The 22730-nt window shown below is 37.2% G+C and overlaps 2 protein-coding genes across 2 annotated transcripts in view; one reads left to right on the top strand and one right to left on the bottom strand.

The window, feature by feature from the left end:
* The window catches only part of Zpbp (zona pellucida binding protein), a 96764-nt gene extending 84125 nt beyond the window's left edge, over positions 1-12639 (bottom strand). The window contains 3 exon segments of the mRNA XM_013024382.1: positions 10170-10250; positions 12278-12515; positions 12517-12639. Coding sequence (XP_012879836.1) covers positions 10170-10250; positions 12278-12515; positions 12517-12639 — 442 coding nt within the window.
* A 341-nt stretch (positions 12640-12980) lies between these two features.
* LOC105991733 (chromosome unknown open reading frame, human C7orf72) overlaps positions 12981-22730 on the top strand; it is a 46414-nt gene continuing 36664 nt past the window's right edge. The window contains exons 1-2 of the mRNA XM_013024419.1: positions 12981-15030; positions 21213-21310. Coding sequence (XP_012879873.1) covers positions 14472-15030; positions 21213-21310 — 657 coding nt within the window. The 5' untranslated portion in view covers positions 12981-14471. The remainder of the gene's footprint in view (positions 15031-21212; positions 21311-22730) is intronic.

Raw genomic sequence — 22730 nt, 5'->3', positions numbered from 1 at the left:
CTTATAGATAATAAAAATATAATTAAACAATAAATTTCTCTAAGTACATAGTTCAGTTTACTGAATATGTCTTTTTAATTAGTATCCGTTTGTTGTACAAGGTATTTCATTTTTTAACATGCTCATTTGTGTATACAACATATCTTGATTAGAATTATCCTTTCCTTATTCTCTCTCATTCTTACTCCCCCCGCGCTTGCCAAAGCAGTTTCATTCAGGTTCCTTGTTCCATTTTCACACATGTACATAAAATATTTTGATTATATTAACCTTCTCTCACCTCCTTTCATGGCAAAGGGGAGAGCAGGAAAACAAAATCTGGATTACCAATAAGGCTCAATTTAACTGGTTCCCAGTTTACTAAGTAATTTAATTATCTCTTGAAATTTGTATTATAGCAGTTATTCAAGTTTATTATTAAGATTTTCAGATTATGGTTTTATGTTGTTTACTTATAATATTTTCGTACTTTCATAATTTTCTCATGAAAACATTTGCCAAATATTTGTCTAGTCATCGTTTCAAAGACAGCATTTGATTTTATTCAGTACTCTATTACTCGATTTTTTTTAATCAAGGGCTATAAGTCAGAGGCTTTGCACTCACTTGGTTTGCTTGCTCACAGTTGGCACTCAACTACTTGAACCACCCCTCCAATCCAACTTTTTGCTGCTGATTGGAGATCAAGATTTTTCTGCCCAGATTGGCCTCAAAACTGAAATCTTCCAGGTCTCAGCTTCCTGAGTAGCTAAAATTACTAGATGAGCCACCAGTGCTCAGCTCCAAAACTCTTTTGTAGTCTCTTTCATTAATTCCTGTTCTTCTTTTTCTTGTATCTGTTTGACTCTCCTTTTGTTCTAACTTCCATAATAAATGCTTCTTTAATAAATTTTCACCTCTCAGTATGACAACTGGTCTCTCCTCTGATCTGAGTGTAATTACCACAGTCTCTGCCCTAATGAGGGAGGGGGTAACAAGTTCAACATGAAATGTACTCAGTACCTTATTATATAACTGTAAGCCCTCTGTACAACACATTGACAATGAAATTAAAATAAAAAATAGTAAAAAAAGATAATAGCACTATTATGCCTTTGTGATTGTGATTTTACTCATGTAGTACCATAAACATAGGAGAGTACAGTTAAACAATTTTAAAATGCTAACATATCATAGTTATGTATATAAATAAAGTTACATGTCACCAAAATATTTCAAAAAACACTGTATACAGATTTTAAAATGTATTTGGAAGATTAGAACTTTAAACATAGAACAATTCTACAAAAGAAAAGAATAAAAATACAAATTATAGAAATGTTACAAACTTACACTAATTAAATACAGTAGTATGGTATATGAACAGAAAATAACATTTATTTAGAGGAAGACGAAATATAAAACACTGATAGTGAGAGATCTGTTTTCCTTAGAGAAAACATAGATTTTTAGTAACTTATGGTAAAATGTTATCTCAATATACATGCAAGTTGAACTTAAATTTATATCTCACAAAATAAACAAAAATAAAATACAAGTAAACAAAAGGCCTTAAAGTAAACTGTTAAACAAATGTAAAATAATACCTTAAATTATTCAATACTAAAAGCACAAACATAAAAGCATAAAACTGAACTCTTAACTATTACCAGAACTCACTTCCTCTTGCTCTCATTTGGCTTTTTCTCTCAAGGTTGGTACTCTACCACTTGAGCTATACCTCTGCTTTTGCCTTTTTGCTGGTTAAGTGAAGATTTAAAAGTCTCTTGTATTTGCCTGGGCTAGCTTCAAACCTGATCTTCATATCTCAGTCCTCTAAGAATGTAGAATTACAGGCGACAACCACTGGTGCCAGCTTAGGTAATCTATATTTACTATTAGGACTAACGGAACCATTTTGTGCTGGTCGGGATATGGAAATATGGGAGCACTCAACCTCAGCTGCAAAAGATATGACCTGGTATAGATACTTAAAAGCACTATCTTAGCAAGCTTAAAAACAACTCAGGTCCTATGAGGCTGAACTTCTCCTAGATTTAAAAGACTCATAAAATTTCGAAGCAGGCCCATTTATTAGGAAATGGAAAGACTTGGAAAAAAATCATATTAAGTGGAGTATGCCAGACCTAAAGATATACAGATCCCATGATTTCCCTTATTTGCAATAATAAGTATACGTCTAGGGTAATCTTATCGGATGATCAGAAAAGCTCAAAAGCTAAGTACATATGACCATAAAAGATGATGCTAAGTGAAATGAACTCCAAGATAGGGACACAAGAGTTTTTCTTTGTTGTTGTTCTTAATTTACAATGTGATTTTTTTTGTTACTTTTGTATGTTCTTCCCCATATGGTATATCCCCTGTTTCACTGTATTTGATTTTGGTACCCTGCATCTTATATATACATTTATCAAATTGGAGAGGGGAAAGGGAATAACAAAATGCTGAAACAAGAATAAAGGATGACCCATTGCAACAATGATATTCATGAGAGACTGTGTTGGAAATGAACTTTACAAGTTGGGGGAGGTGAGGACTGAGGAAGTAGGTAAGAGATACTAGGAACAAAACAAAGGAGGGAGTAACAATGCTTGACAAGAAATGTACTCATTACCTTACTCATGTAATTATAACCCTTCTACACAGCATCTTTACGATAAAATAAAATTTTAAAAAATTTCTGAGCAGGTACAAAAACAAAAAAATGATATATATGAAATGGTATTCATCCCACACACCAAAAAATAAGTAAACTGAAAGTGTAACAAATCTCTAAACAAATGATACTGCATAAATTATTATGGGAGTAAATAAAAACACAAAACTGAACTAAAAAAAAATTAAGTCAGCTGGGTGCTGGCAGATCACGCCTGCAATCTTAGCTACTCAGGAGGCTGAGATTTGAGGATAGTGGTTCAAAGCCCAGACAGGAAAACCCATGAGACTCTTCCCTCCAATAACCACCAGAAAACTAGAAGTGGTGTTGTGGCTCAGGTGGTACAGTGCTGGCCTTGAGCTGAAGAGCTCAGGGACAGCACCCAGACCCAGAGTACAAGCCCCACAAATGACCCCCCCCAAAAAAATTAAGTCAGAAGTGAAACAGAACAGAAAAATGGTCAATATAGAGGACGGATGCTAGGACCCTGCATGACAGAAGAAACTAAAGAAATTCTAAGCACAAAAAAAAAAATAAGTTAAAGTAAATTGAAATCAGTCATAGACTATACTATGGAGCTAGCAAAATATCAATCTAAAAAAATTAAAATAATCTGCCTATTATAGACACTGCCTACTGGATTAAAATATTAAAACTGTTTTACAAGTAAATTTAATATTATCTAATACAATAAAGCAGTAACAAAAAAGGCAAAGCAGTTACAAATAACTGCTTTAAAAGAAGTTTAAAAGGTGCAGTTGGGAAAATCAGTGAAAATAGCGGTAAAACATTCCAAAAATTATCTCTTTAATAAAGGTAATATAAACAAGCATTTTCAAAACTCTACAAATTAGTGAGACTTTTAGCAATCTAGGAATTGAATATCAGTATAACAGGTTGAACTATTCCCTCTTCTACTCCATTTACATATTTAAGTCCTAATACCTAGTATATGAGAGTGTGAATTTATTTGGAGATAAATCTTTCCAAAGAAGCCAAAGTGAAATTAACTTATTAGTCTTGGTCCCAATCCAATATGACTGACATCTTTATGAAATACAAATTTGGATGCACAAATACAGAAGACAACAGTAATACATCTAGGAAGAAGATGGCCATCTGCAACAGTATCTTTCCCTCATGGCCTTCAGAAGAATCAGCTCTATCAAGCACCTACTTTGGACACAGCCTCCCAAATTGTGAGATATTTCTTTTGGATAGTTAGAGAAATCTATCAAGCTAATATACACTTGGTAAGAACAGTGACCTTGTAGCATTTAAACTTTCCCTGTTTCTATATACCCAAGCTCTATACAGCCTTGAAAAATAACGATCTGAAGTTATAAGGAGATTGATCAGCCTGGAAGTCACTGGAGGGAGGCAGGCAAGATTAGAATGCCTTCAAGCCCAAGAACTTCCATTACTGGACATGTCAAGCACTGTCCTAAAAGATCCTATTCTCAAGCTGCTTACATGACTTGGAGACAACCTAATACAATGGGTATAGTTGGGGAAAACATTAAGTTAACCAAAAAGCTTAAGAGAAAAAGTCAGTGAATGACATTCTCACAGAACTACATTTCTACAACAAAGTTCTGACATATTCCTACAGAACTTTAGTGCAGAATGCTCTGACACATTCCTAAGAAAATAGAAGCTTTCCTATGGGCATAGGACTGTCTGCATACCCAGGACAGTGTTTATGCTCAATAAACATCAGGAAATCTCAAGTTATAGCCTCTGACAAAATGAAGTTCTACACACAGCATAAAGTTAATGTCAAGGAAAACTGTTAACTGCCTGGCCACAAAAATAAACATATGCCAAACATGTATACAGAAACCCTCAGCAAAGAATAAAGGACTGATTAACCACTGTGTTTAATGAAATTTCTATGTAATCATTAGCCTCAGTTAACTGAGTTTCAAGTGGTTAAATATGATAAAGAATACATAATTTAAGGAATTAATTCAGAAAACTTACTAAACAAACTACCTTGGAAAGAACACAAAGTCTTATTTATAAAATCACTATATTATATTATTTAAAATGTCCAATTTCCAACTTAAAAAAACCCAAAGTATACTAAGATAAAGGAATATGAATATATACACAAAAAATAACCATTTGAAACTGTTAAGAAAGACCAAACATTGAGCTTATTGGATTCATACATTAAATTAAATATTTTAAATATGGTAAAAAAAATGACAAAATTACCTATGCAAAGTATATAATGGTATCTCTCATTAGAAAAATTTTCTGAATTAAGAAATAGATAAAGAACCAAAAAGAAATTCTGGGTTCGAAAACACAAGTTTAAATAAAACTATATTAGCCGGGCGCTGGTGGCTCACGCCTGTAATTCTAGCTACTCAGAAGGCTGAGATTTGAGGATCGCGGTTCAAAGCCAGCCTGAGCAGGAGAGACCGTGAGACTCCTATCTCCAATAAACCACCAGAAAACCGGAAGTGGAGCTGTAGCTCAAGTGGTAGAGCGCTCGCCTTGAGCTGAAGAGCTGAGGGACAGCGCCCAGGTCCAGAGTTCAAGCCCCACGACCGACAAAAAAAAAAAAACACTATATTAGTAAGGCAAAAAATATGTAGATTAGGTAGGCAAGGATAAATCATTTGGGGACTATCCAGTGAATAGAGATAGATGAACAGAGACTAAGAAACAAGAGGGCAATCATCAAGCAAATGAATACACACATAATGAGAGTCGTGGGGAAAAAATAGGGACACAAAGAATATCTAAACAAATAATGAGAAAAATTTCCCCAAATTGATGAAAACTTGAATCTACAAGAAGAGGAATAAGAAAATGGTAAGAAAAAGGACAAAGGGTGAACCAATGCAACAGCAATACAAGACACATTGCTGGAAATGAACTTTACAATTTGAGGTAAGGGAAATTGGGAGAAAAACAAGAGGAGGGTAACAATATTCAACAAGAACTCATTGCCTTACTTATGTAACAATAACCCCTCTGTACAATACCTTTACAATAAAATTTAAAAATAAATAAATAATTGAAAATGAATTTAAAAAAAGAACAAGAAGCTCAATATTTTCAGTTAAATTAAACTCAAAGAGATCTTCCTCAAATACATTTTCAGGCAAAATCCATAAAGACTTGTGATCACAACAAAGAGAAGCAACTAATCACATACAACGGATCTTCAATTAATAGAAATATGATGACTAAATGAGACATAAAAAGGGGAAACAGTTTTCAAAACAATTTGCACAAAGTTAGCAACAGCTAATTCACTGGTGAATTCTACCAAACAAAAAAGAATTAATGTAATTCTTCACAACTCTTTCAAACTATAGAAGAGAAAGGAAGGCATCTAAACTTGTTCTATGTAGCCAATCGCACACCCTAAAACCATAATCAAAGATAGCACACAAAACAACAGACAAATTTCCCTCATGAATAGTCATAAAAATCCTCAAAAGCTAGCAACCAGATCTACAGATTATAGTCAAATGTTATTTATCCCAAGAATGCAATGTTAGTTGAAACTATAAAAATCAATTCACACAAATAATCATTTCTATATATGTAAAATAAATTTGACAAAATCTAACATTATTTCATAATAAAAACATTCAAGAAATTAGTGACAGAAACTCCTTCAACCTGATTAATAACATTAATAACATTAAAAGCCAAGTGTAGTGGCTCAGTCTAATTCTAGCTATTTAGGTGACTGTCATAGATCAGGGAATCAAAGATGCTAACTTGGGCAAGAAAAGTTCACAAGACTCAATTATGGCCAATAGCTGGGTGAGGTAGTATATATTTATCATTCAGCTATACATCTAGTCTGGGCATAGACTGATATCTTATCTCAAAAAGTAACTAACACAAAAAAGGACATTAGAATGGCTCAAGTGGTAGAGCACTTGCCTAGTAAATTCAGGGCTCCTGAGTTCAAACCCCAGTACCCTAAATAAAGGTATGTGTAAAATACTTATGTGCTCATAGCTCAGACCATACTTAATGGTAAAAACCGAAACCTTTCCTTTCTAAGGTCAGGTGCAAAATGGATATTTGATATCATCAATACTGAACTGCAGATTCTAACTGAAACAACTGGCAAGAAAACTAGGCATTAATATTGGAAAGTAAGAAACATAACCGTATTTAAAGATGTCAAAGCCAGGTGTTTGGTAGCTCACATCTATAATTCTAGCACTCAGGTGGCTAAGATCTAAGGATCATGGTTTGAAGCCAGACTGGGCAGGAAAGTCCATGAGACTCTATCTCCAATTAACTACCAAAACAGCTGGAAGTGGAGCTGTGACTCAAGTGGTAGATAACTAGCCTTGAGCAAAAAAACTCAGACAGCTCTAAGGCCCTGGGTTCAAGCCCTAGCACTGACAAAACACACACACATATACACACATACACACACACACACAAGAAAAAAAAGTCTTAGGAAATTCCCTCCAAAAATTAGAGCAAGTACATGAATTAAGCAAGGTGGCAGGTTATGATATAAACATGAAAATATAAATGTACTTTCATAAACTGACAATAAACAATTCAACATTACATATAACACCAAAATAATAAAATATTTAGAAATAAATTTAAGAAAAGTAATGTAATAGTATACTATAAAGCATCATGAAGAGAAATTGGACTTAAATAGGCATTTCATGTTCACAGAATGGAAAGCTTAATATTGTTAATTTGACCTAGAGATTCAATGCAATTCCTATTTGAAACCCAATGGATATTTTTACAGAAACTGACACTCCTGTTTCTAGAATTAACAAGCAATTGCAAAAAAAAAAAAAACCCATATACAAGCCATAATCATCTTGAAAAGAACAAACTGAAAGGACTCAACATTTAATCATTTCTGAACTTTGTATAAAGCAACAAGGTATTAACATAGAAATAGGCATACGGACTATTAGAATAGAATATTCCATACATAAACCTACACAATTGTCTCTAATTGTTTTGGGGATATTTTTTGTTGGTTTTTGTTTTTTCTTTTGCTGGTTTGGGGTCTTGAACTCAGGGTCTGGGCACCTTCCTTAGCTTTTATACTAAAGGCTAGCCCTCTACCACTTGAGTCACACCTCCACTTTTTACTTTCTGGCTTTTTTAGTGCTTAATTAGAGAGGAGAGTTGCATGGACTTTCCAGCCTGGGCAGGCATCAAACTTGGATCCTCAGGTCTCAGCCTCCTGAGTAGCCAGGATTACAGGCATGAGCCACTGGTTCTCACCTCTTAATTGTTTTCTAATAATGGCATCAAGATAATTCAATGAGGAGAGAAGAGTCTCTTTAATAAGCAGTACTAGAACAGGTAGATAACCATATACTAAAGAATGAGTTTGATCATAACCAATAATTAAATCAAATAGATCAAAGACCTAAATGAAAGAGCTAAAACTATGTCACTCTTACAAGGAAACAAAAAGATATAAATTGTGACTAATGATTAGAAAATAATTTCTTATACTTCATAAATAAAATTAGATTTTATCAAAGTTTAAAATGTGTGTTTCAAAAGACACATTAACAAAGTGAAAATACGATGGGTATGGCATCACAGCTGTAATACCAGCACTAAGGGGAAGGCAGAGGAGTTGTGAGTTTGAAAATCAGGATGCATTCCACAGAATGGAAGAAAATATTTGTAAATCAATCTGATAAGACTCTAACAGTGAGAATTCACAAAGAACTCCACAACTCATCAAAAACAACAAAGTATTAAGAAAGGCATAGAACTTGAATAGGCAAATTTTTCTGCCAAAAAAAGGAGATTTAAATAGCAAAAAAACCCATAAAAGCTCACAACCTGATTAGTTATTAGAGAAATAAAATTCAAAGCCACAGCAAAATAACCCCCCCAACATATGACACATGCACACACACACACACACACAAACACACACACACACACACACGAATGGCTATAACACACACATGCACACACTAGAATGGCTATAATCCACAAAGAAATGCAATTCAAAGCCACAGCAAAATAACCCTCCACCCCATACACATGACACATGCACACATACACTAGAATGTGTGCATGTAGAAAAATCTGAACCTACATACATTGCTTGTTTGAATACAAACAGTACTTTAAATGCTTCGAAAGTTACTTTGGCATTTCTGCAAAAACGTTAAAACTAGCATTAGCAATTTCACCATCATTCTTACTACTAAGAGAAGTGAAAGTATAGAATCACATACAAAACAACATTATTCAGCCATAAAAATGAATGATATAGGGTCTGTGAATGTGACTTAGCAGTAGAATGCTTGCCTAAGCATGCCTGAAGCTCTAGGTTTGATTACTCAGTACCACATAAACAGAAAAAGCCAGAAGTGACACTGTGGTTCAAGTGGTAGAGTGCTGGCCTTGAGCACAGAGAGGCTCAAGGACAGTGTCCCGACCCTGAGTTCAAGCTCTAGGACTTGTAAAAAAAAAGGATGATATCGCAAGAATGAGCCTCAACATTATACTAAGTGAAACAAGCCAGACACAAAAGGCCACACACGACACACAATTCTAAACCAAGAGTAGTTAAGTGGTATCCAGGGCCTGGACAGTGACTCCTTAATGACTATAGTGCTTCTATTGACAGTGATTAAAAATGTGAGATTAGATAGTGCTGTTTGTTGTCTAAGCTTGTCAAGACACTACAATGATTGAACTATACATATTAAAGGAGAAATAGTAAAGGAGACATTTTATGGCAAATAAATTTAAACTAATAAAAAATGAAAATGTTGCTGGGCACCAGTTGCTCACACATATAATCCTAAATATGCAGGAGGCTGAGATCTAAGGATCACAATTTGAAGCCAGCCCAGGCAGGAAAGCCCAGAAGATTTATCTCCAATAAACTCCAAATAAAGCTGAAAGTGAAGTTGTGTTCAAATGACAGAGCACTAGCCTTGAGCAAACTAAAAACTCAGGGAAACCACCCCAGGCCCTGAGTTCAAGCCACAGGACTGGCACCTAAAAATGTAAAAATTGAAAATGTAGTTCTTATGCCTATCAAATCTTGAAAATGCAAGATATTTATGATATATAGATCCCATTTTTCAAATGGGATCTGTCAAATTTACTATCAAACTGCCCACATTTAACATCATAGCGTGTGTTACATAACAAAGAAAAACATTACAGGGAACTTGAGGTAACAGAAATACTATCCTTCATACACTTAAGCAGTTATAGCACACTGATTTAGACCCAGAAGATTGATATGAAACAATTTTAATTCATTTTCTTGAGTATGTATGTTTTTTGAGACAGGGTCTTAGTCTGTGGTAGCTCAGGATTGCCTGGAATTCAAGATCTTCCTGTCTCAGCCTTCTGAGTACTAGGATTATAGGCATACACTGCCAACATCTGCTTTTAATTCTTTTCTGCAGAAGGAAAAGGAGCTTAGGAGACTGGAACAAGTAGATATAGTTAAATACTAATAAATTTCTCAGAATTACTGAAATCACATTTGTAATACCTGGATTATATGGTGATCCCACTATTTTCACTGTTTCCTGGGTCAAGCGAAAACCTCTTCGTAACCGAACAAAATATTCAACTATGGAAAAACAAAAACAAATGATCAAAACTTTACCTCCTAACAAATTCCAAACTATTTAAGTGGTGGAATATTATATTTGATGTTGCCTCCAGGAAAGAATCATAAATCAGTCTCCTTTGACATCTTGTTTCTCTGTCCCAGCACTATTCACACATTCTAATGAATCTAACCTACCTACACACCTGGCTTTTTATTGTATCTTCTCATACATTTTCTTTTACAAGTCCCAATCTTCCACCATTCCAGATCCAAATTATAATCTCTCCTCCTTCAGGTATCACTTGTTCTTATTTTTTGCCTGTCACAATACAGTAGTACCAACTCTCTTCTAATGTTCATTCTACATTGTAGTACATATTTGTGCACATACATAATTTATTCATAATGATAAATTTCACTGACTGATGTATCTGTACATATATCAATTTATTAAGTATCACTACCAAGCATGACAGCTTTCATATAAGAACTATTAAAAGATTGTGAAAGCCGGGCGCTGGTGGCTCACGCCTGTAATCCTAGCTACTCAGGAGGCTGAGATCTGAGGATCGCGGTTCAAAGCCAGCCTGGGGAGGAGAGACCAAGAGACTCCTATTTCCAATAAACCACCAGAAAACCGGAAGTGGCGCTGTAGCTCAAGTGGTAGAGCGCTCGCCTTGAGCTGAAGAGCTGAGGGACAGCGCCCAGGCCCAGAGTTCAAGCCCCACGACCGACAAAAAAAGAAAAAAGAAAGAAAAGATTGTGAAATATATTCTGACATTCTCCATTCACTGTCAAATAAATATATTGATAGGCGTGATGTTGTGAACAGAACAAAGGGGAAAGCATTATACAAGTGCAACATTGCAAGGCACTGTTTCCATGTACCAGCAGCAAGTTAATCAAGTTTAAGAGTGTAGAAATAGAAGCTACAGACCTGAGTTTAAGTGCAAATTGTGCCACGTACTAGCTTTAGAATCACTTTAAACTCTAGTAGCTTCATTTTTCTCACCTGAAAATGGGGTTGACATCAATTCAAACCCTACAATGCAACTGTAGAAACTGAGTGGAATATTGTATTCACTATGAAATGCTACACAATATCAAGTTTTTACTACTAACAATTTACATGTTCACATATGAGATGATTATGCTACTTCTTACATCCTCATGGATCTAATTTTGTTATTGGAAGGGGAAAAAACCCAAAATTTTAAAATGAAAATCTTTCACCAACAGGGTAATTTAAAGGCTATTCTCTTAGAACATTCTGCCTTCCAGGTGCCTGAAGTTTGTTCCTCCCGTGATCTCCATTAACTCCATTTCTGTCCTTACTCCATCTTAACCCTTGATTCTCTCCACATTTATATTCGGAGATGACTTCTTTTTCTTTCTCCCTTCTGTGGACAAGTTTTACCAGTTCAAGTAAGTCTTTTTGTATTCTCTGTATTTATTTAAAAAAAAACAATAGGACGTAAAGACAAAGAAACGCACGCCCCCCAAAACCTTTCTAGGTTAACAAATTCCATTAAACTCTCCGTTCCTTCTTAAGCGTCTATCCGAGAATTACCTAAGTAAAACTTGGGACACACCTACTTCAGTTCTTCCACCTGTCAACACTAGAAAAGAAAAAGAAATCGGCGCAGGTGCTGCATCTTGCGTCTGGCACCGACAGATGGCGCGCTCGCACCACAGACGCCTTAAAAGCCGCGGGCTGCGCGCAGGTTCGGCAACCCCATAGTCGTTTTAGGAAACGCTGGGCCGCGGAGCTGGGCGGCGAGCCGTGGACTGCGTGGAGCCACTGTACACGTTACACCTGGAGGAGTGGCTATCACGGGAGGTCCACACATTTAAAACGCGCGCCCACCTGGGCAAACGTGGTTACGCTACTCGACCTAAAGCTGGGTGGTCCGGGCCGGGTGAGACAAGCTTTTCTGTCTGTGAACGGGGAACACGTGACTCGGGAAGCCGACTGCTCCGGGGCGCCGCGGTTGCCTGGGGAACAGCGCGCCGCCCGCCCCCCCTCCCGGGGCGCCCGCCCTCACCTGACGGGGAAGACCTCTCGAGGAAGGCGGACAGGAGGAGGAGGAGGATGGCGGCCGGGGTGACCCACGAGCGCCTGAGGCGGGCCCTCCGCCACCCCTGCCACGCCCGGACGGGGGCCGAAGCCTCCATCCACAGGCCGCCACCCGCCGACGCTGGGCGCAGAAGGTCGTTGCCAGGCGCGCGCCCACCAGCTGCCGGAAGTTGGCGGGCGGTGGACCGGAAGGACGGACCCGAGGAACGCACCTCCACTTCCGCTCGGGCCGCAGGTAGGAGTGGAACTGGGCCCGAGGGGAGGCACGCGCCCTCCACCACCGATTGTTAAGCGGGTCTTGGGGGTCAACACCTGGTGAGAACTAGGCATCTTGGAGAGCCTAAGAGAGTGGTCGAAGATTCTAGAGCTTCGAGAACCTTCAGCCTCAACTCTGTAGCTTTCCCATTTGAATGGCGTTTCTAGAATGCCCAGCCTAGAAGGTCATCCGACCACCTCAGGTCGGACAAAACGTTATGCAACAAACAAACAGGAACAGATAGCTCGTAATTCTGGCAACTGTGGAGGCTGAGAACCCACGCAGGAAAGTCCCTGAAACGTTTATCAACAATTAACCACAAAGGTTGGAAGTGGTAGAGCGCTAGCCTTGAGCAAAGGAGCCCAGGGTCAGCGCCCAGGCCCAGAGTTCAAGGCCCAGGACCAGCTCACACACACAAACTATGTGTTTTACAGTGAGAAACGAGCCTCTGATTGGTGTTTCTGGAAGGAGTTACTTAACGCTCACAACACTATACTATAAATCGGTCGTATGCAGGTGATGTAAAAATATCCAAGAATGAAGTCTCAACAACAAACAGGATGGAGTTTTGTCACCTTTATTTAATAGGAATCAATGAGTGATACTGAGTTCAAGCCCCAGGACTAGCATCGCATGTGTGCACTATCCGCGTAAGGAGACTGTGTCTTAAATTGAAAGACAGTCATGCCTCTGATCTACACTTCTGGAAAGGTTTACTGATTGCTAACGTCAATATACTAGACGTAAGTCATATGCAGTTGTTGCAGAAACAGTGAAGTTGTCAACAACTAAAAATAGGAGGAGTTTTGTCACCTTTATAGGAATAAATGATGATACTGACCAGACTGAAAAAATCACTGTATGTTTGGATATACTATGTTACAAATTTCAAACTGACAGCCTAACAATTTCATTCTCATGAGCATTCAGTTATACCACAGACAGCTTCACTCCTTGTTGTCTTGCAGTTGGCCTGATTTATTTATTACATGCCTGGCTCCTTTGAGCACTGTCCTGAAATTCTAATGATTAAAATTGCTTTCATGCAAAACCAAATTGACAGGTTGAAGAGTGTTTAAATGAAGTGGTATATTATTTTTTAATGAGATCTTTATAAGCTAATAACTTTAGTTTTTTGAAATGACCCACTAATTCTGCATGTCTGAGTAGTATTAAAGGAATCAAGGATACCTTAGGGATATGTGAAAGATCAGTCTTTACAATTTGTCAATTTTCTTAAAATGTAGATACATCAACTTTAGTATAATGCGGTGTATTTAAATTGTAATACATTTCAGGTGTTATAGTTTATTAGGTAAATGCTTTATTGTATTCACATGCATTCTTTTAAAATGTAAATAGATCATCTGCCTTGACTCCTTACATAGGTGTCATTTTATACATAAAATGTAAATTTATGAAAAATTTAATAAATATGGATTTCCTGAGAATTGAAGAGAAATATACTATGGAAATACTACTCTAATGCTATATTTTTATTGGTATTGTTTTACCTAAGAATTCCTGGGGGGGGTTTTGATGATGATGTTTTGTACCTGGGATTGAACCCAAGGCCCTTACATTCTAGGAGAATGTACTACCACATGAACCTCCCCAGCCTTGTTTTGCCTAATAATTACATTGTGATGTACATAATATAAGGATTGATAAGTAAGAGTTCTAGTTGTTGCTAAGAAACAATGGCTGTGCCCTACTTATTCTTAGGTGGACAAAGCATTCTTACATTAACCAGGAAAAGAAAACTACCTATATTTAGAAAGCTGAATCAATAGTTTTACGTCAAGTTAACCGTAATCTTCCATTGTTGGACATATGGGATTTTTTTAGATAAAAAAGAATCATCAGAACAACTTTACAGGCCTCAAAGTTTGTAAAGAAAAAGACCATGGACATGGAAACCCAATACACACCAAAGAAGATAAAGTTCCCAATAAGGACCATCCTTTGTAGAAGAAAGGCTGTTGAGAATGTAGACTATCCACATTACTGCGATGTCTTGAGAAAATTGAACATACCTTCTGTGAAAGGTCATGAGGATAGACATGACTGTGGCAGATTTGAAAAGAAAGGCGATCCTGCTTTTCTTAAATTTCATCCTTACCCCCCTTCATTCCTGCCAGACTATCATTTATACTGTCCTTATCCCCCTCCATATGGTTCACATTATCCATTGTTTCCACTTCGGGATGATGTGCCCTTATGTGACCCCTGTTCAGGGTTTGTCAGTCCAGGCAGTGATGCTGATTTAAAGCCTGGCATTGGCAGAACCATACCAAACTTGGGGAGTTTCAAAGATGTGAAACCTCAAAATCGAGTTCCTAGACCAGACACGGGATTTCAAACAACAATAAAAAGGCAGACAATTTTATTAGAAGAACTACAGCAGGACAGGAAATGGAATTCCAGGGCAGTACAAAACATTTCCATCAGAGCAAGACTTGGAGGTAAATTTTAAAAAACGTAGAATTTTTACATACTCTTACATGTTCCAGTGAGGCAAAAACAGAAGAAGATACATACAAAGTTATGTGTGGGGATGTGGAGTTGGGGGAGGGATGTGTGCACATGCCAGTACTGGGGCTTGAACTCAGCCTGGGCACTGTTCCTGAGATCTTTATATTTTTCTCAAGCTTAGTACTCTACCACTTGAGTCACATTTTTATTTCTGGCTTTCTGGCAGTTAATTGGAGATAAGAGTGTCATAGACTTTCTTGCCTGAACTGGCTTCAAACCATAATCCTCAGATCTCATCCTCCCTAGTAGCTAAGATTACAGGCATGAGCCACTCGTGCCCAGCCAAAGATTCAAATTTTAATCGTTAGTTTAGTATAAAGAATAAGATAATTATTTTTTGGCAGGAGTGGGGGTACTGGGATTTGAACTCAGGATTTTGTATTTGCTGGGCTGACATGATAACATGAAAATCTGAGCCACACTTCCAGTCCCAAGACATTATCATAAGAAAATAATAGAATAAAACATAAACCTATATTTAACAAAATTTGGCTAAAAATATGACTCATTCATTTCAGTGATCAACATGAAACATAATTTATTAGACTTATATACATATAAATATACTTATTTTCCCATAAGACAAGATTTTTTAGTACTTTGATAATTGTGTAGCAAGATTCCTTATCTCTTTCTTTTGAAAATGACCTGCTGATGGTTACCAAAGTCAGATAGCAGGAGCTTCAATGAAATGGTGAGTAAATTGGTGAAGTAGATGTAATCTCGGGGTCCAGTAAGAACAAGAGCTGAACACAACCTCTGCACCAATAATTTTCTAGTCCTAAAGGCAAGTTTGATTCCTTTCTGTAATGTGTATTGTCTGGGTTCTCTGTAGGAGAGCTGGCCACCAGCTTGGGCTCAGAAGTGGTAAGAAATGCCTCCAAAGGAAAACCACAGGAAATATTTCCTTTATGGAAGTGTGTGTTGCATGCAGAAAGTGAAAAATAATAAAGATATTTGATTGTGTGTAAAGAAGAAGGTAAAATGCTATAGCAGGAGATGCTGGCTGGGTCTAGTCTGAAAGACAAACTCTTCCACCGCTCTTCTGTAGCCACTCTTAAACCAGAGGAAGAAGAAAATATGTGACAGGAGAAGCCATCATGCATTGGGAGTATTCTTCACTAGGAAGCCAGATACAGGAAAGTATAAAAGACAAAAGGCAGTCAAAATTAAAAGCCGCACAGAAAATTCCAGCTCCACTCTTCAGAACCCTTTAAGTCAGGTGCACAAATTTGGAGAGAGGTAAGTATATGAAGAGAGTTATGCTTCATATTTTCACTCCAAATTAGAAAAATGTATATACAAGATGCAGGGCACCGGAATCAAATACAGTGAAAGTGAAAACAGGGGTTATACTGTGGGGGAAGAACATAAAAAAGAAATAAAAAAATCAGTACATTATAAATATGTTACAATAGCAAGAAAGGAAAAACCATTTGTGTCCCTATCTTAAGGTTCATTTCGCTTAACATCATCTTATATGGTCATATGTATATAGCTTTTGACCTTTTCTGCTTGTCCTAGACATATACTAGCTATTGTAAGTGGAGAGGGGAAGGGAAATAACAAAATGCTAAAATAAGGATATAGGTTGACCCATTGTAACAATGAGATGTATATGTTGAAAATGAACTTTACATTTTTGAGGGAAGTGGGCAGAGTTGGGGAGGTGGGGGGAAGGGATGTTAGGAAAAAAGGAGGAGGTAACAATGCTCAATAAGAAATGTATTCATTACCTTACTCATGTAACTGTAACCCCTCTGTACAGTATTTTTACAATAAAAAACATATTTAAAAAATTTACTTCGTTATGGCCTTTTCCTATGGGCTAAGGGAATTCCCTAAGGTATAGAATTTTCTTATAAAGACTATAAATGAGATTCAACAATCTGAGGAATTATAATTCACTAGAAATACTATCTAGGGAAATAATATGTTACCCCAAACCAAACATATTTGTATCTACAAATTACAAATATTATCTTAGGTGCCAAAAAATGCTTATGTATTATCAATAAGGGAACCACTGGTGATTTCAGGCCCAGCTCTCAGCCATTTATCTGATCCTTGAGCATTTTCTAGTCAAGAAGGAGTTTGTATTCAATCTTTGTAACATTTCAATGCATCAGAGTGTATTTATTGTCAAGAATACTTTATTGAAGGAATTAGTGTTATTCTTCCTATTTTAGAAAGCATGCTCATTGTCCTGTGAAAAACAATTTCCCTGTGTATACAGGTAGTATCTTGTAAATTATTTCTAGAGTGGATTAGTCTCTTCCATACTTCAACATATCTAACCTGACCCCCAACATTTTTACTCAGTGCATCATACTTGTTAGGTTGGTGCTCTACCACTTGAGCTCACTCTTAGCCTTTTTTTTTTGCTTTTTATCTGGAATGCAATTCTCCTATTTATATTCCCCTACTAGAGACTGTATCAGTCCTTGAACACCTGGGAGGACAATTGTGCAACACCATGCTGCAGCTGTTTATTGGTTGAGTGGCAGAGGGAGAAATTCATGAAACTTTCCAGGCTGACTTTGATCCATAAGCCTTTCTATCTCTGCCTTCTAAGTAAGATTATAGGCCTGAGCCATCATATTTGTCTCCAATTTGAAACTTCTAAATTCACATTTTTGCCAAGATAGATTATGCATCAAAAGCTATGACTTAAGGACAGACTCAGAAGCATCTATTCTTCCCATGAGCTGGAGGAAGACCCTCTACGGAAACCAACAGTGCCACTACAATATCCACAACTATTCTAGTCACCTGTACAAACCAGAGTCATTTTTCAAAGTAATCATTTCTTTCTAATTAATGTTCACTACCATTGGGATAATCCATCTGCATGCTAAGACAAAGGTTTTGTCTGCTGACTTCCATGTCCTGTTCATCTTTCACCATTCCTCATCTAGCTATAAACAATACATTATAGTTTCTTGAGGTTGTGATACTGTACACTGAAAATGCATTTTTCCTACCTGTAATAACTTCCCTTCTCCTACCTTACCTTTTTAAATTTAGTTTACCTTTTAAATTCAGGTTTTGGTGGGTTGGTTGATTGGTTGTAGGACTTGAATTCAGGGACTGGGCACTGTCCTGAGGCTCTTTTTCCTCAAGGCTAGCACTCTACCACTTGAACCACAGTGCCACCTCCAGTTTTTGAGTGGTTAATTGGAGATAAGAATTTCACATGGACTTTTCTTCCTGGGCTATACTCAGACTGCAATCCTTGTTTGTGATTGTTTGAGTAAATGCCCATAGGGGTCTTAGGGGAGCTCTATGTGGAGTCTTTTGAGGAACCTCCATACTGCTTTCCAAAGTCGTTGAACAAGTTTACACTCCCACCAGCAGTGGAGTAGGGTTCCCATCTAGCCACATCCCCTCCAGCATCTGTTGGTATTAGATTTCTTGATTATAGTCATTCTAACTGGGGTGAGGTGGAATCTCCATGTTGTATTGATTTGCATTTCTTTTATGGCTAGAGAAGTTGAGCATTTCTTCATGTGCCTATTGGCCATTCTTTCCTCTTCAGAGAAGTTTCTCTTTTTTAGCCCACTTATTTATGGGCAGTTGTTTCTTTGAGGATGTAGTGTTGGGGGATTTAATTTTTTGAGTTATAAGTATATTTTAGATATGAGACCCTTGTCTATTGTATGGCTAGTGAAGTTCTTCTCCCAATCCGTGAGCTTTCTATTGATCTTGCTAGCTATGTCCTTTGCCATGCAGAAACTCTGCAGTTTCATGCAATCCCATTTTTCCAACCTTTCTTTGATTTGTTGTGTTTCTGAGTCTCTATTATACTAAGGCTACCAGCACAACTATGTTTATGGCAGCATTATCTACCACAGTTAAGATATGGAACCAACTCAGATGCCCCTCAGTAGATGAATGGATCAAGAAAATGTAACACACACACACACACACACACACACAATGGAATTCTATGCCTCCATCGGAAAGAATGACATTGCCCCATTTGTTAGGAAATGGAAAAACTTGGAAAAAATTATATTAAGTGAAGTAAGCCAGACCCAAAGAAACATAGGTCCCATGTTTTCCCTTTTTTGCAATAACTAGTACATATCTAGGACAAGCAGAGAAGGTCAAAAGCTATGTACATATGACCATATGAGACGATGATAAGCAAAATGAACCCCAAGATAGGGACACAAATATTTTTCTTTCTTGCTGTTGTTTCTAACATATTTATAATGTACTATATGGTTTTTTTTGTTTCTTTGTATGTTCCTCCCCCACAGTATAACCCGTTTTCACTGTATTTGATTTCAGTGCCCTGCATCTTGTATATACACTTCTCTAATTTGAAGAGAGGAAAGGAAAAAACAAAATGCTTAAATAGAGATACAGGTTGACACATTGTAACAATGAGATGTACAAGACAGTATGTTGAAAATGAACTTTACAACTTCCGGCAAGGTGGAGGGGGGTAGTTGTGGAGGTGGTAAGGAAGGGAAGGTAGTGGAAAAACAAAGGAGGAAGGAACAAGGCTCAATAGGGAAATGTGCTCATTACCTTGCTCATGTAACTGTAAACCCTCTGTACAGTATTTTTACAATAAAAATAGTTCAAAAAACTGCAATCCTCAGATTTCAGCCTCCTGAGTGCTAGGATTACAGGCACAAACGGGAGCCCAGCTTAAATTCAGTCTTTAAGATTGGAGCAGGTGTCATCTTCAGAAAGATGTTCCCAACTTCCTAAAACCTAGCTGATTAATATCTCCTCTCTACACTTCAAAGAACTCTGGATTTATTATTGTTGTCCCTTCTATTTCCAATATTTACATGTTTGAATTTTCTACTTGCTTTTGGGCACTTCAGGTTTAGCGACACTCTTTTACCATCTAACTTATGGGACAGTAAATATTTTTGAAAGCTAATTTATATAATATACACATAATTTATAAATCACGTATGCAATTTATACATATCTAAACATATGTGATTTATATATTAACATATATATGATTTCTATATATGAATGCAATTTACATATATATAAGTTTTATCACACATTCTCTCTATATATATATGTACATGCACACACACACACACACACACACACACACAAACAGAACCCCACATATGTTTTTGTGAGGTTTTTGGCGAGAACCAGAATTTGAACTCACCCTCAATCACAACTAGTATTCTTCCACTTAAGCCACACTCCAGTCCACTTTTTGCTGGTTCCATGGAGATGGAGTCTTCAGACTATTCTGCATGGATTTGCTTCAAAATGTAATCCTTTAGGTCTCACTCAGTCTTCTGAGTGCTGAGATTATAGACATGATCCACTGGGGGCTGGCTTGATTTTGTAGTTTTATAAAATATGTTGCCAATTTCTTAGGACTTCTAACTTGTCAATAAATGAATTACCTGCATAATAACCAGTCTTTGTGTGCATCACAATGTTCCCTAACATACAAATACATATATCTACAGCCATAGTTCCCAACTGGTCTCTTCAAATAATTTTCCAGTGCTTTTATTTAAAATTTTATTTTATTGTAAAGATCCTACACAGAGGGCTTACAGTTACATGAGTAAGATAATAAGTACATTTCTTGTTGGGCATTATTACCCCCTCTTTTGTTTTTCTCCCACTATTCCTTTTCTCCCCTACCTCCCTAACTCCTTTCCCCTCGAAGTTGTGAAGTTCATTTCTAATATCGTGTCTTTTGAGTATCATTGTTGCAATGGGTCATCCTGTGTCTTTGTTTCAGCATTTTGTTATTCCCCTTCCCCGCCCCAAATTAGATAAATGTACATACAAGATGCAATGTGTCAAAATCAAATCCACATATACACATATGGTATATATCAATACATATATACCATAGGAGGGAGAACATACAATAGAAACCAAAAACCCACAAAATACATTGAAAACAACAACAACAAAGAAAAACTTCTTGGATCCATTTCTTGCTAACATGGACATTCAAGACATTCATTACTGTGAGATCCAGGAAAGTTATTACGTGCTCCATTAAAAATCAATTCATTTTAGCTATCTAATGGAAAAAATGTTTCTGATAGAAGAAAAATGTTGGCTTTGAACTCAAAACATATCCACTTTTGGTTTTTAGGATGGACAAGCAAATCAAAAGTTATTCCTGATTCACCTCACCAGGAAGGCTTTCCAGTAGATCATACATACGTGTTTGATGATGAACCAACAACTACAGTAAGACCTTGCAACTAGGTGGCACTATATAGAATTTATTTCAGTCTCTGATTTTGATAGTTTATCATCTACAAAAGTAGCTACTGTTTGTATTTGTTTCTGATACACCAAACACTGTACAGATCTTTGCAAGATCCTTATATTGGGGGCGGGAATGTCAGTCCTGGGACTTGAACTCAGACCCTGGGAGCTATCACTAACCTGTCATGCTAAATGCTAGCACTTTGCCACTTGAACTACAGGTCCACTTCCAGTTATGTTTTGTGGTTAATTGCAGAAAAGAGTCTCATAAGCTCTCTTGATTGGTTGGCTTCAAACCAAGATCCTCACATCTCAGACTCCGGAGTAGCTGCAATTACAGGCATGAGCCACCAGCAGCAACCAGAGCCAGCTTAGCACTACAGTGCTAAGGGATAGAGCAGAGGAAGAGATACAGGTGGGGCCTAATCTGGATCCTCTCTGCTGGGAGTGTGCTTACTGAAATATTATTCAATGGTAACTACATAAGGCCACCAGCCACCAACCAGGAGGACTGCACCCATCCACAGAATGCCTCAAATGTTGGTCAATGACTCCCCTGAGGGAGACTACTTAGAGTCAGTCTTCAGCTGAGTCTGTATTCTTAGGAGCTTCGGTTGCTTCTCCTTGACCTCATCCAACCCCACTCTCCTCACTCACTTTAACAAAGGAAACACACAATATATTAATTGAGCAACCTGTCTCAGTCTCTGCTGCTAAACAAGGTAATTTTGTAATTTCCTTAGCATTTGAAAAGCTCAAGGCCCCATGATAATTTTAAAGACTGAATTGTAAAGCTGAATTTAAGGATTATGTTCTTAATTTCCTACATATACTTTATAGCTTCTTAACACTTTACATTCAAGAACACATGAAGACCTCTAGGAGATATAGAGACATGAAAAGGGTTTTTTAAAGAATTTTATTGATATATATTTCAAATAATAAAATTCACCTATTTGAAGTGGACAATTTAATATCTATGTCCACAGTATCCTGCAACCATCATCACATTATAATTTTAGAAGTTCATCCCCTCCCCCTCCAAAAGACATCCTATAGTCATTAGCAGTGAAGACATGAATGCATTATTTTTGTGGCGTGCTGGTCCTGGGGCTTGAACTCAAAACCTGGCTACTGTTTCTGAGCATTTTTTCTGCTCAATGGTACCACTTGAGCCACAACACCAACAAATGTCTTTTTTGTTGATAGTTAATTAGAGATAAGTTTTATGGATGTTCCTGCCTGGGCTGATTTTGACCCATGATGCTCAGACTTCAACCCCTTGAGTAGCTTGGATTATAGGCATGAGCTACTGCTGTCTGGCATTAATGCATTTTAAAACAATCGAGTTGCTATTGATTCTTTACAACCCCTGTACATACTTCCAGAGTTACTCTGA

The sequence above is a fragment of the Dipodomys ordii genome, unplaced genomic scaffold (genome assembly GCF_000151885.1).
Source record: "Dipodomys ordii isolate 6190 unplaced genomic scaffold, Dord_2.0 Scaffold76, whole genome shotgun sequence".
In the NCBI taxonomy this organism is placed as follows: Eukaryota; Metazoa; Chordata; class Mammalia; order Rodentia; family Heteromyidae; genus Dipodomys; species Dipodomys ordii.
Note: the sequence above shows the minus strand (reverse complement) of the source record. Positions and strands in the feature narration are given on the sequence as shown.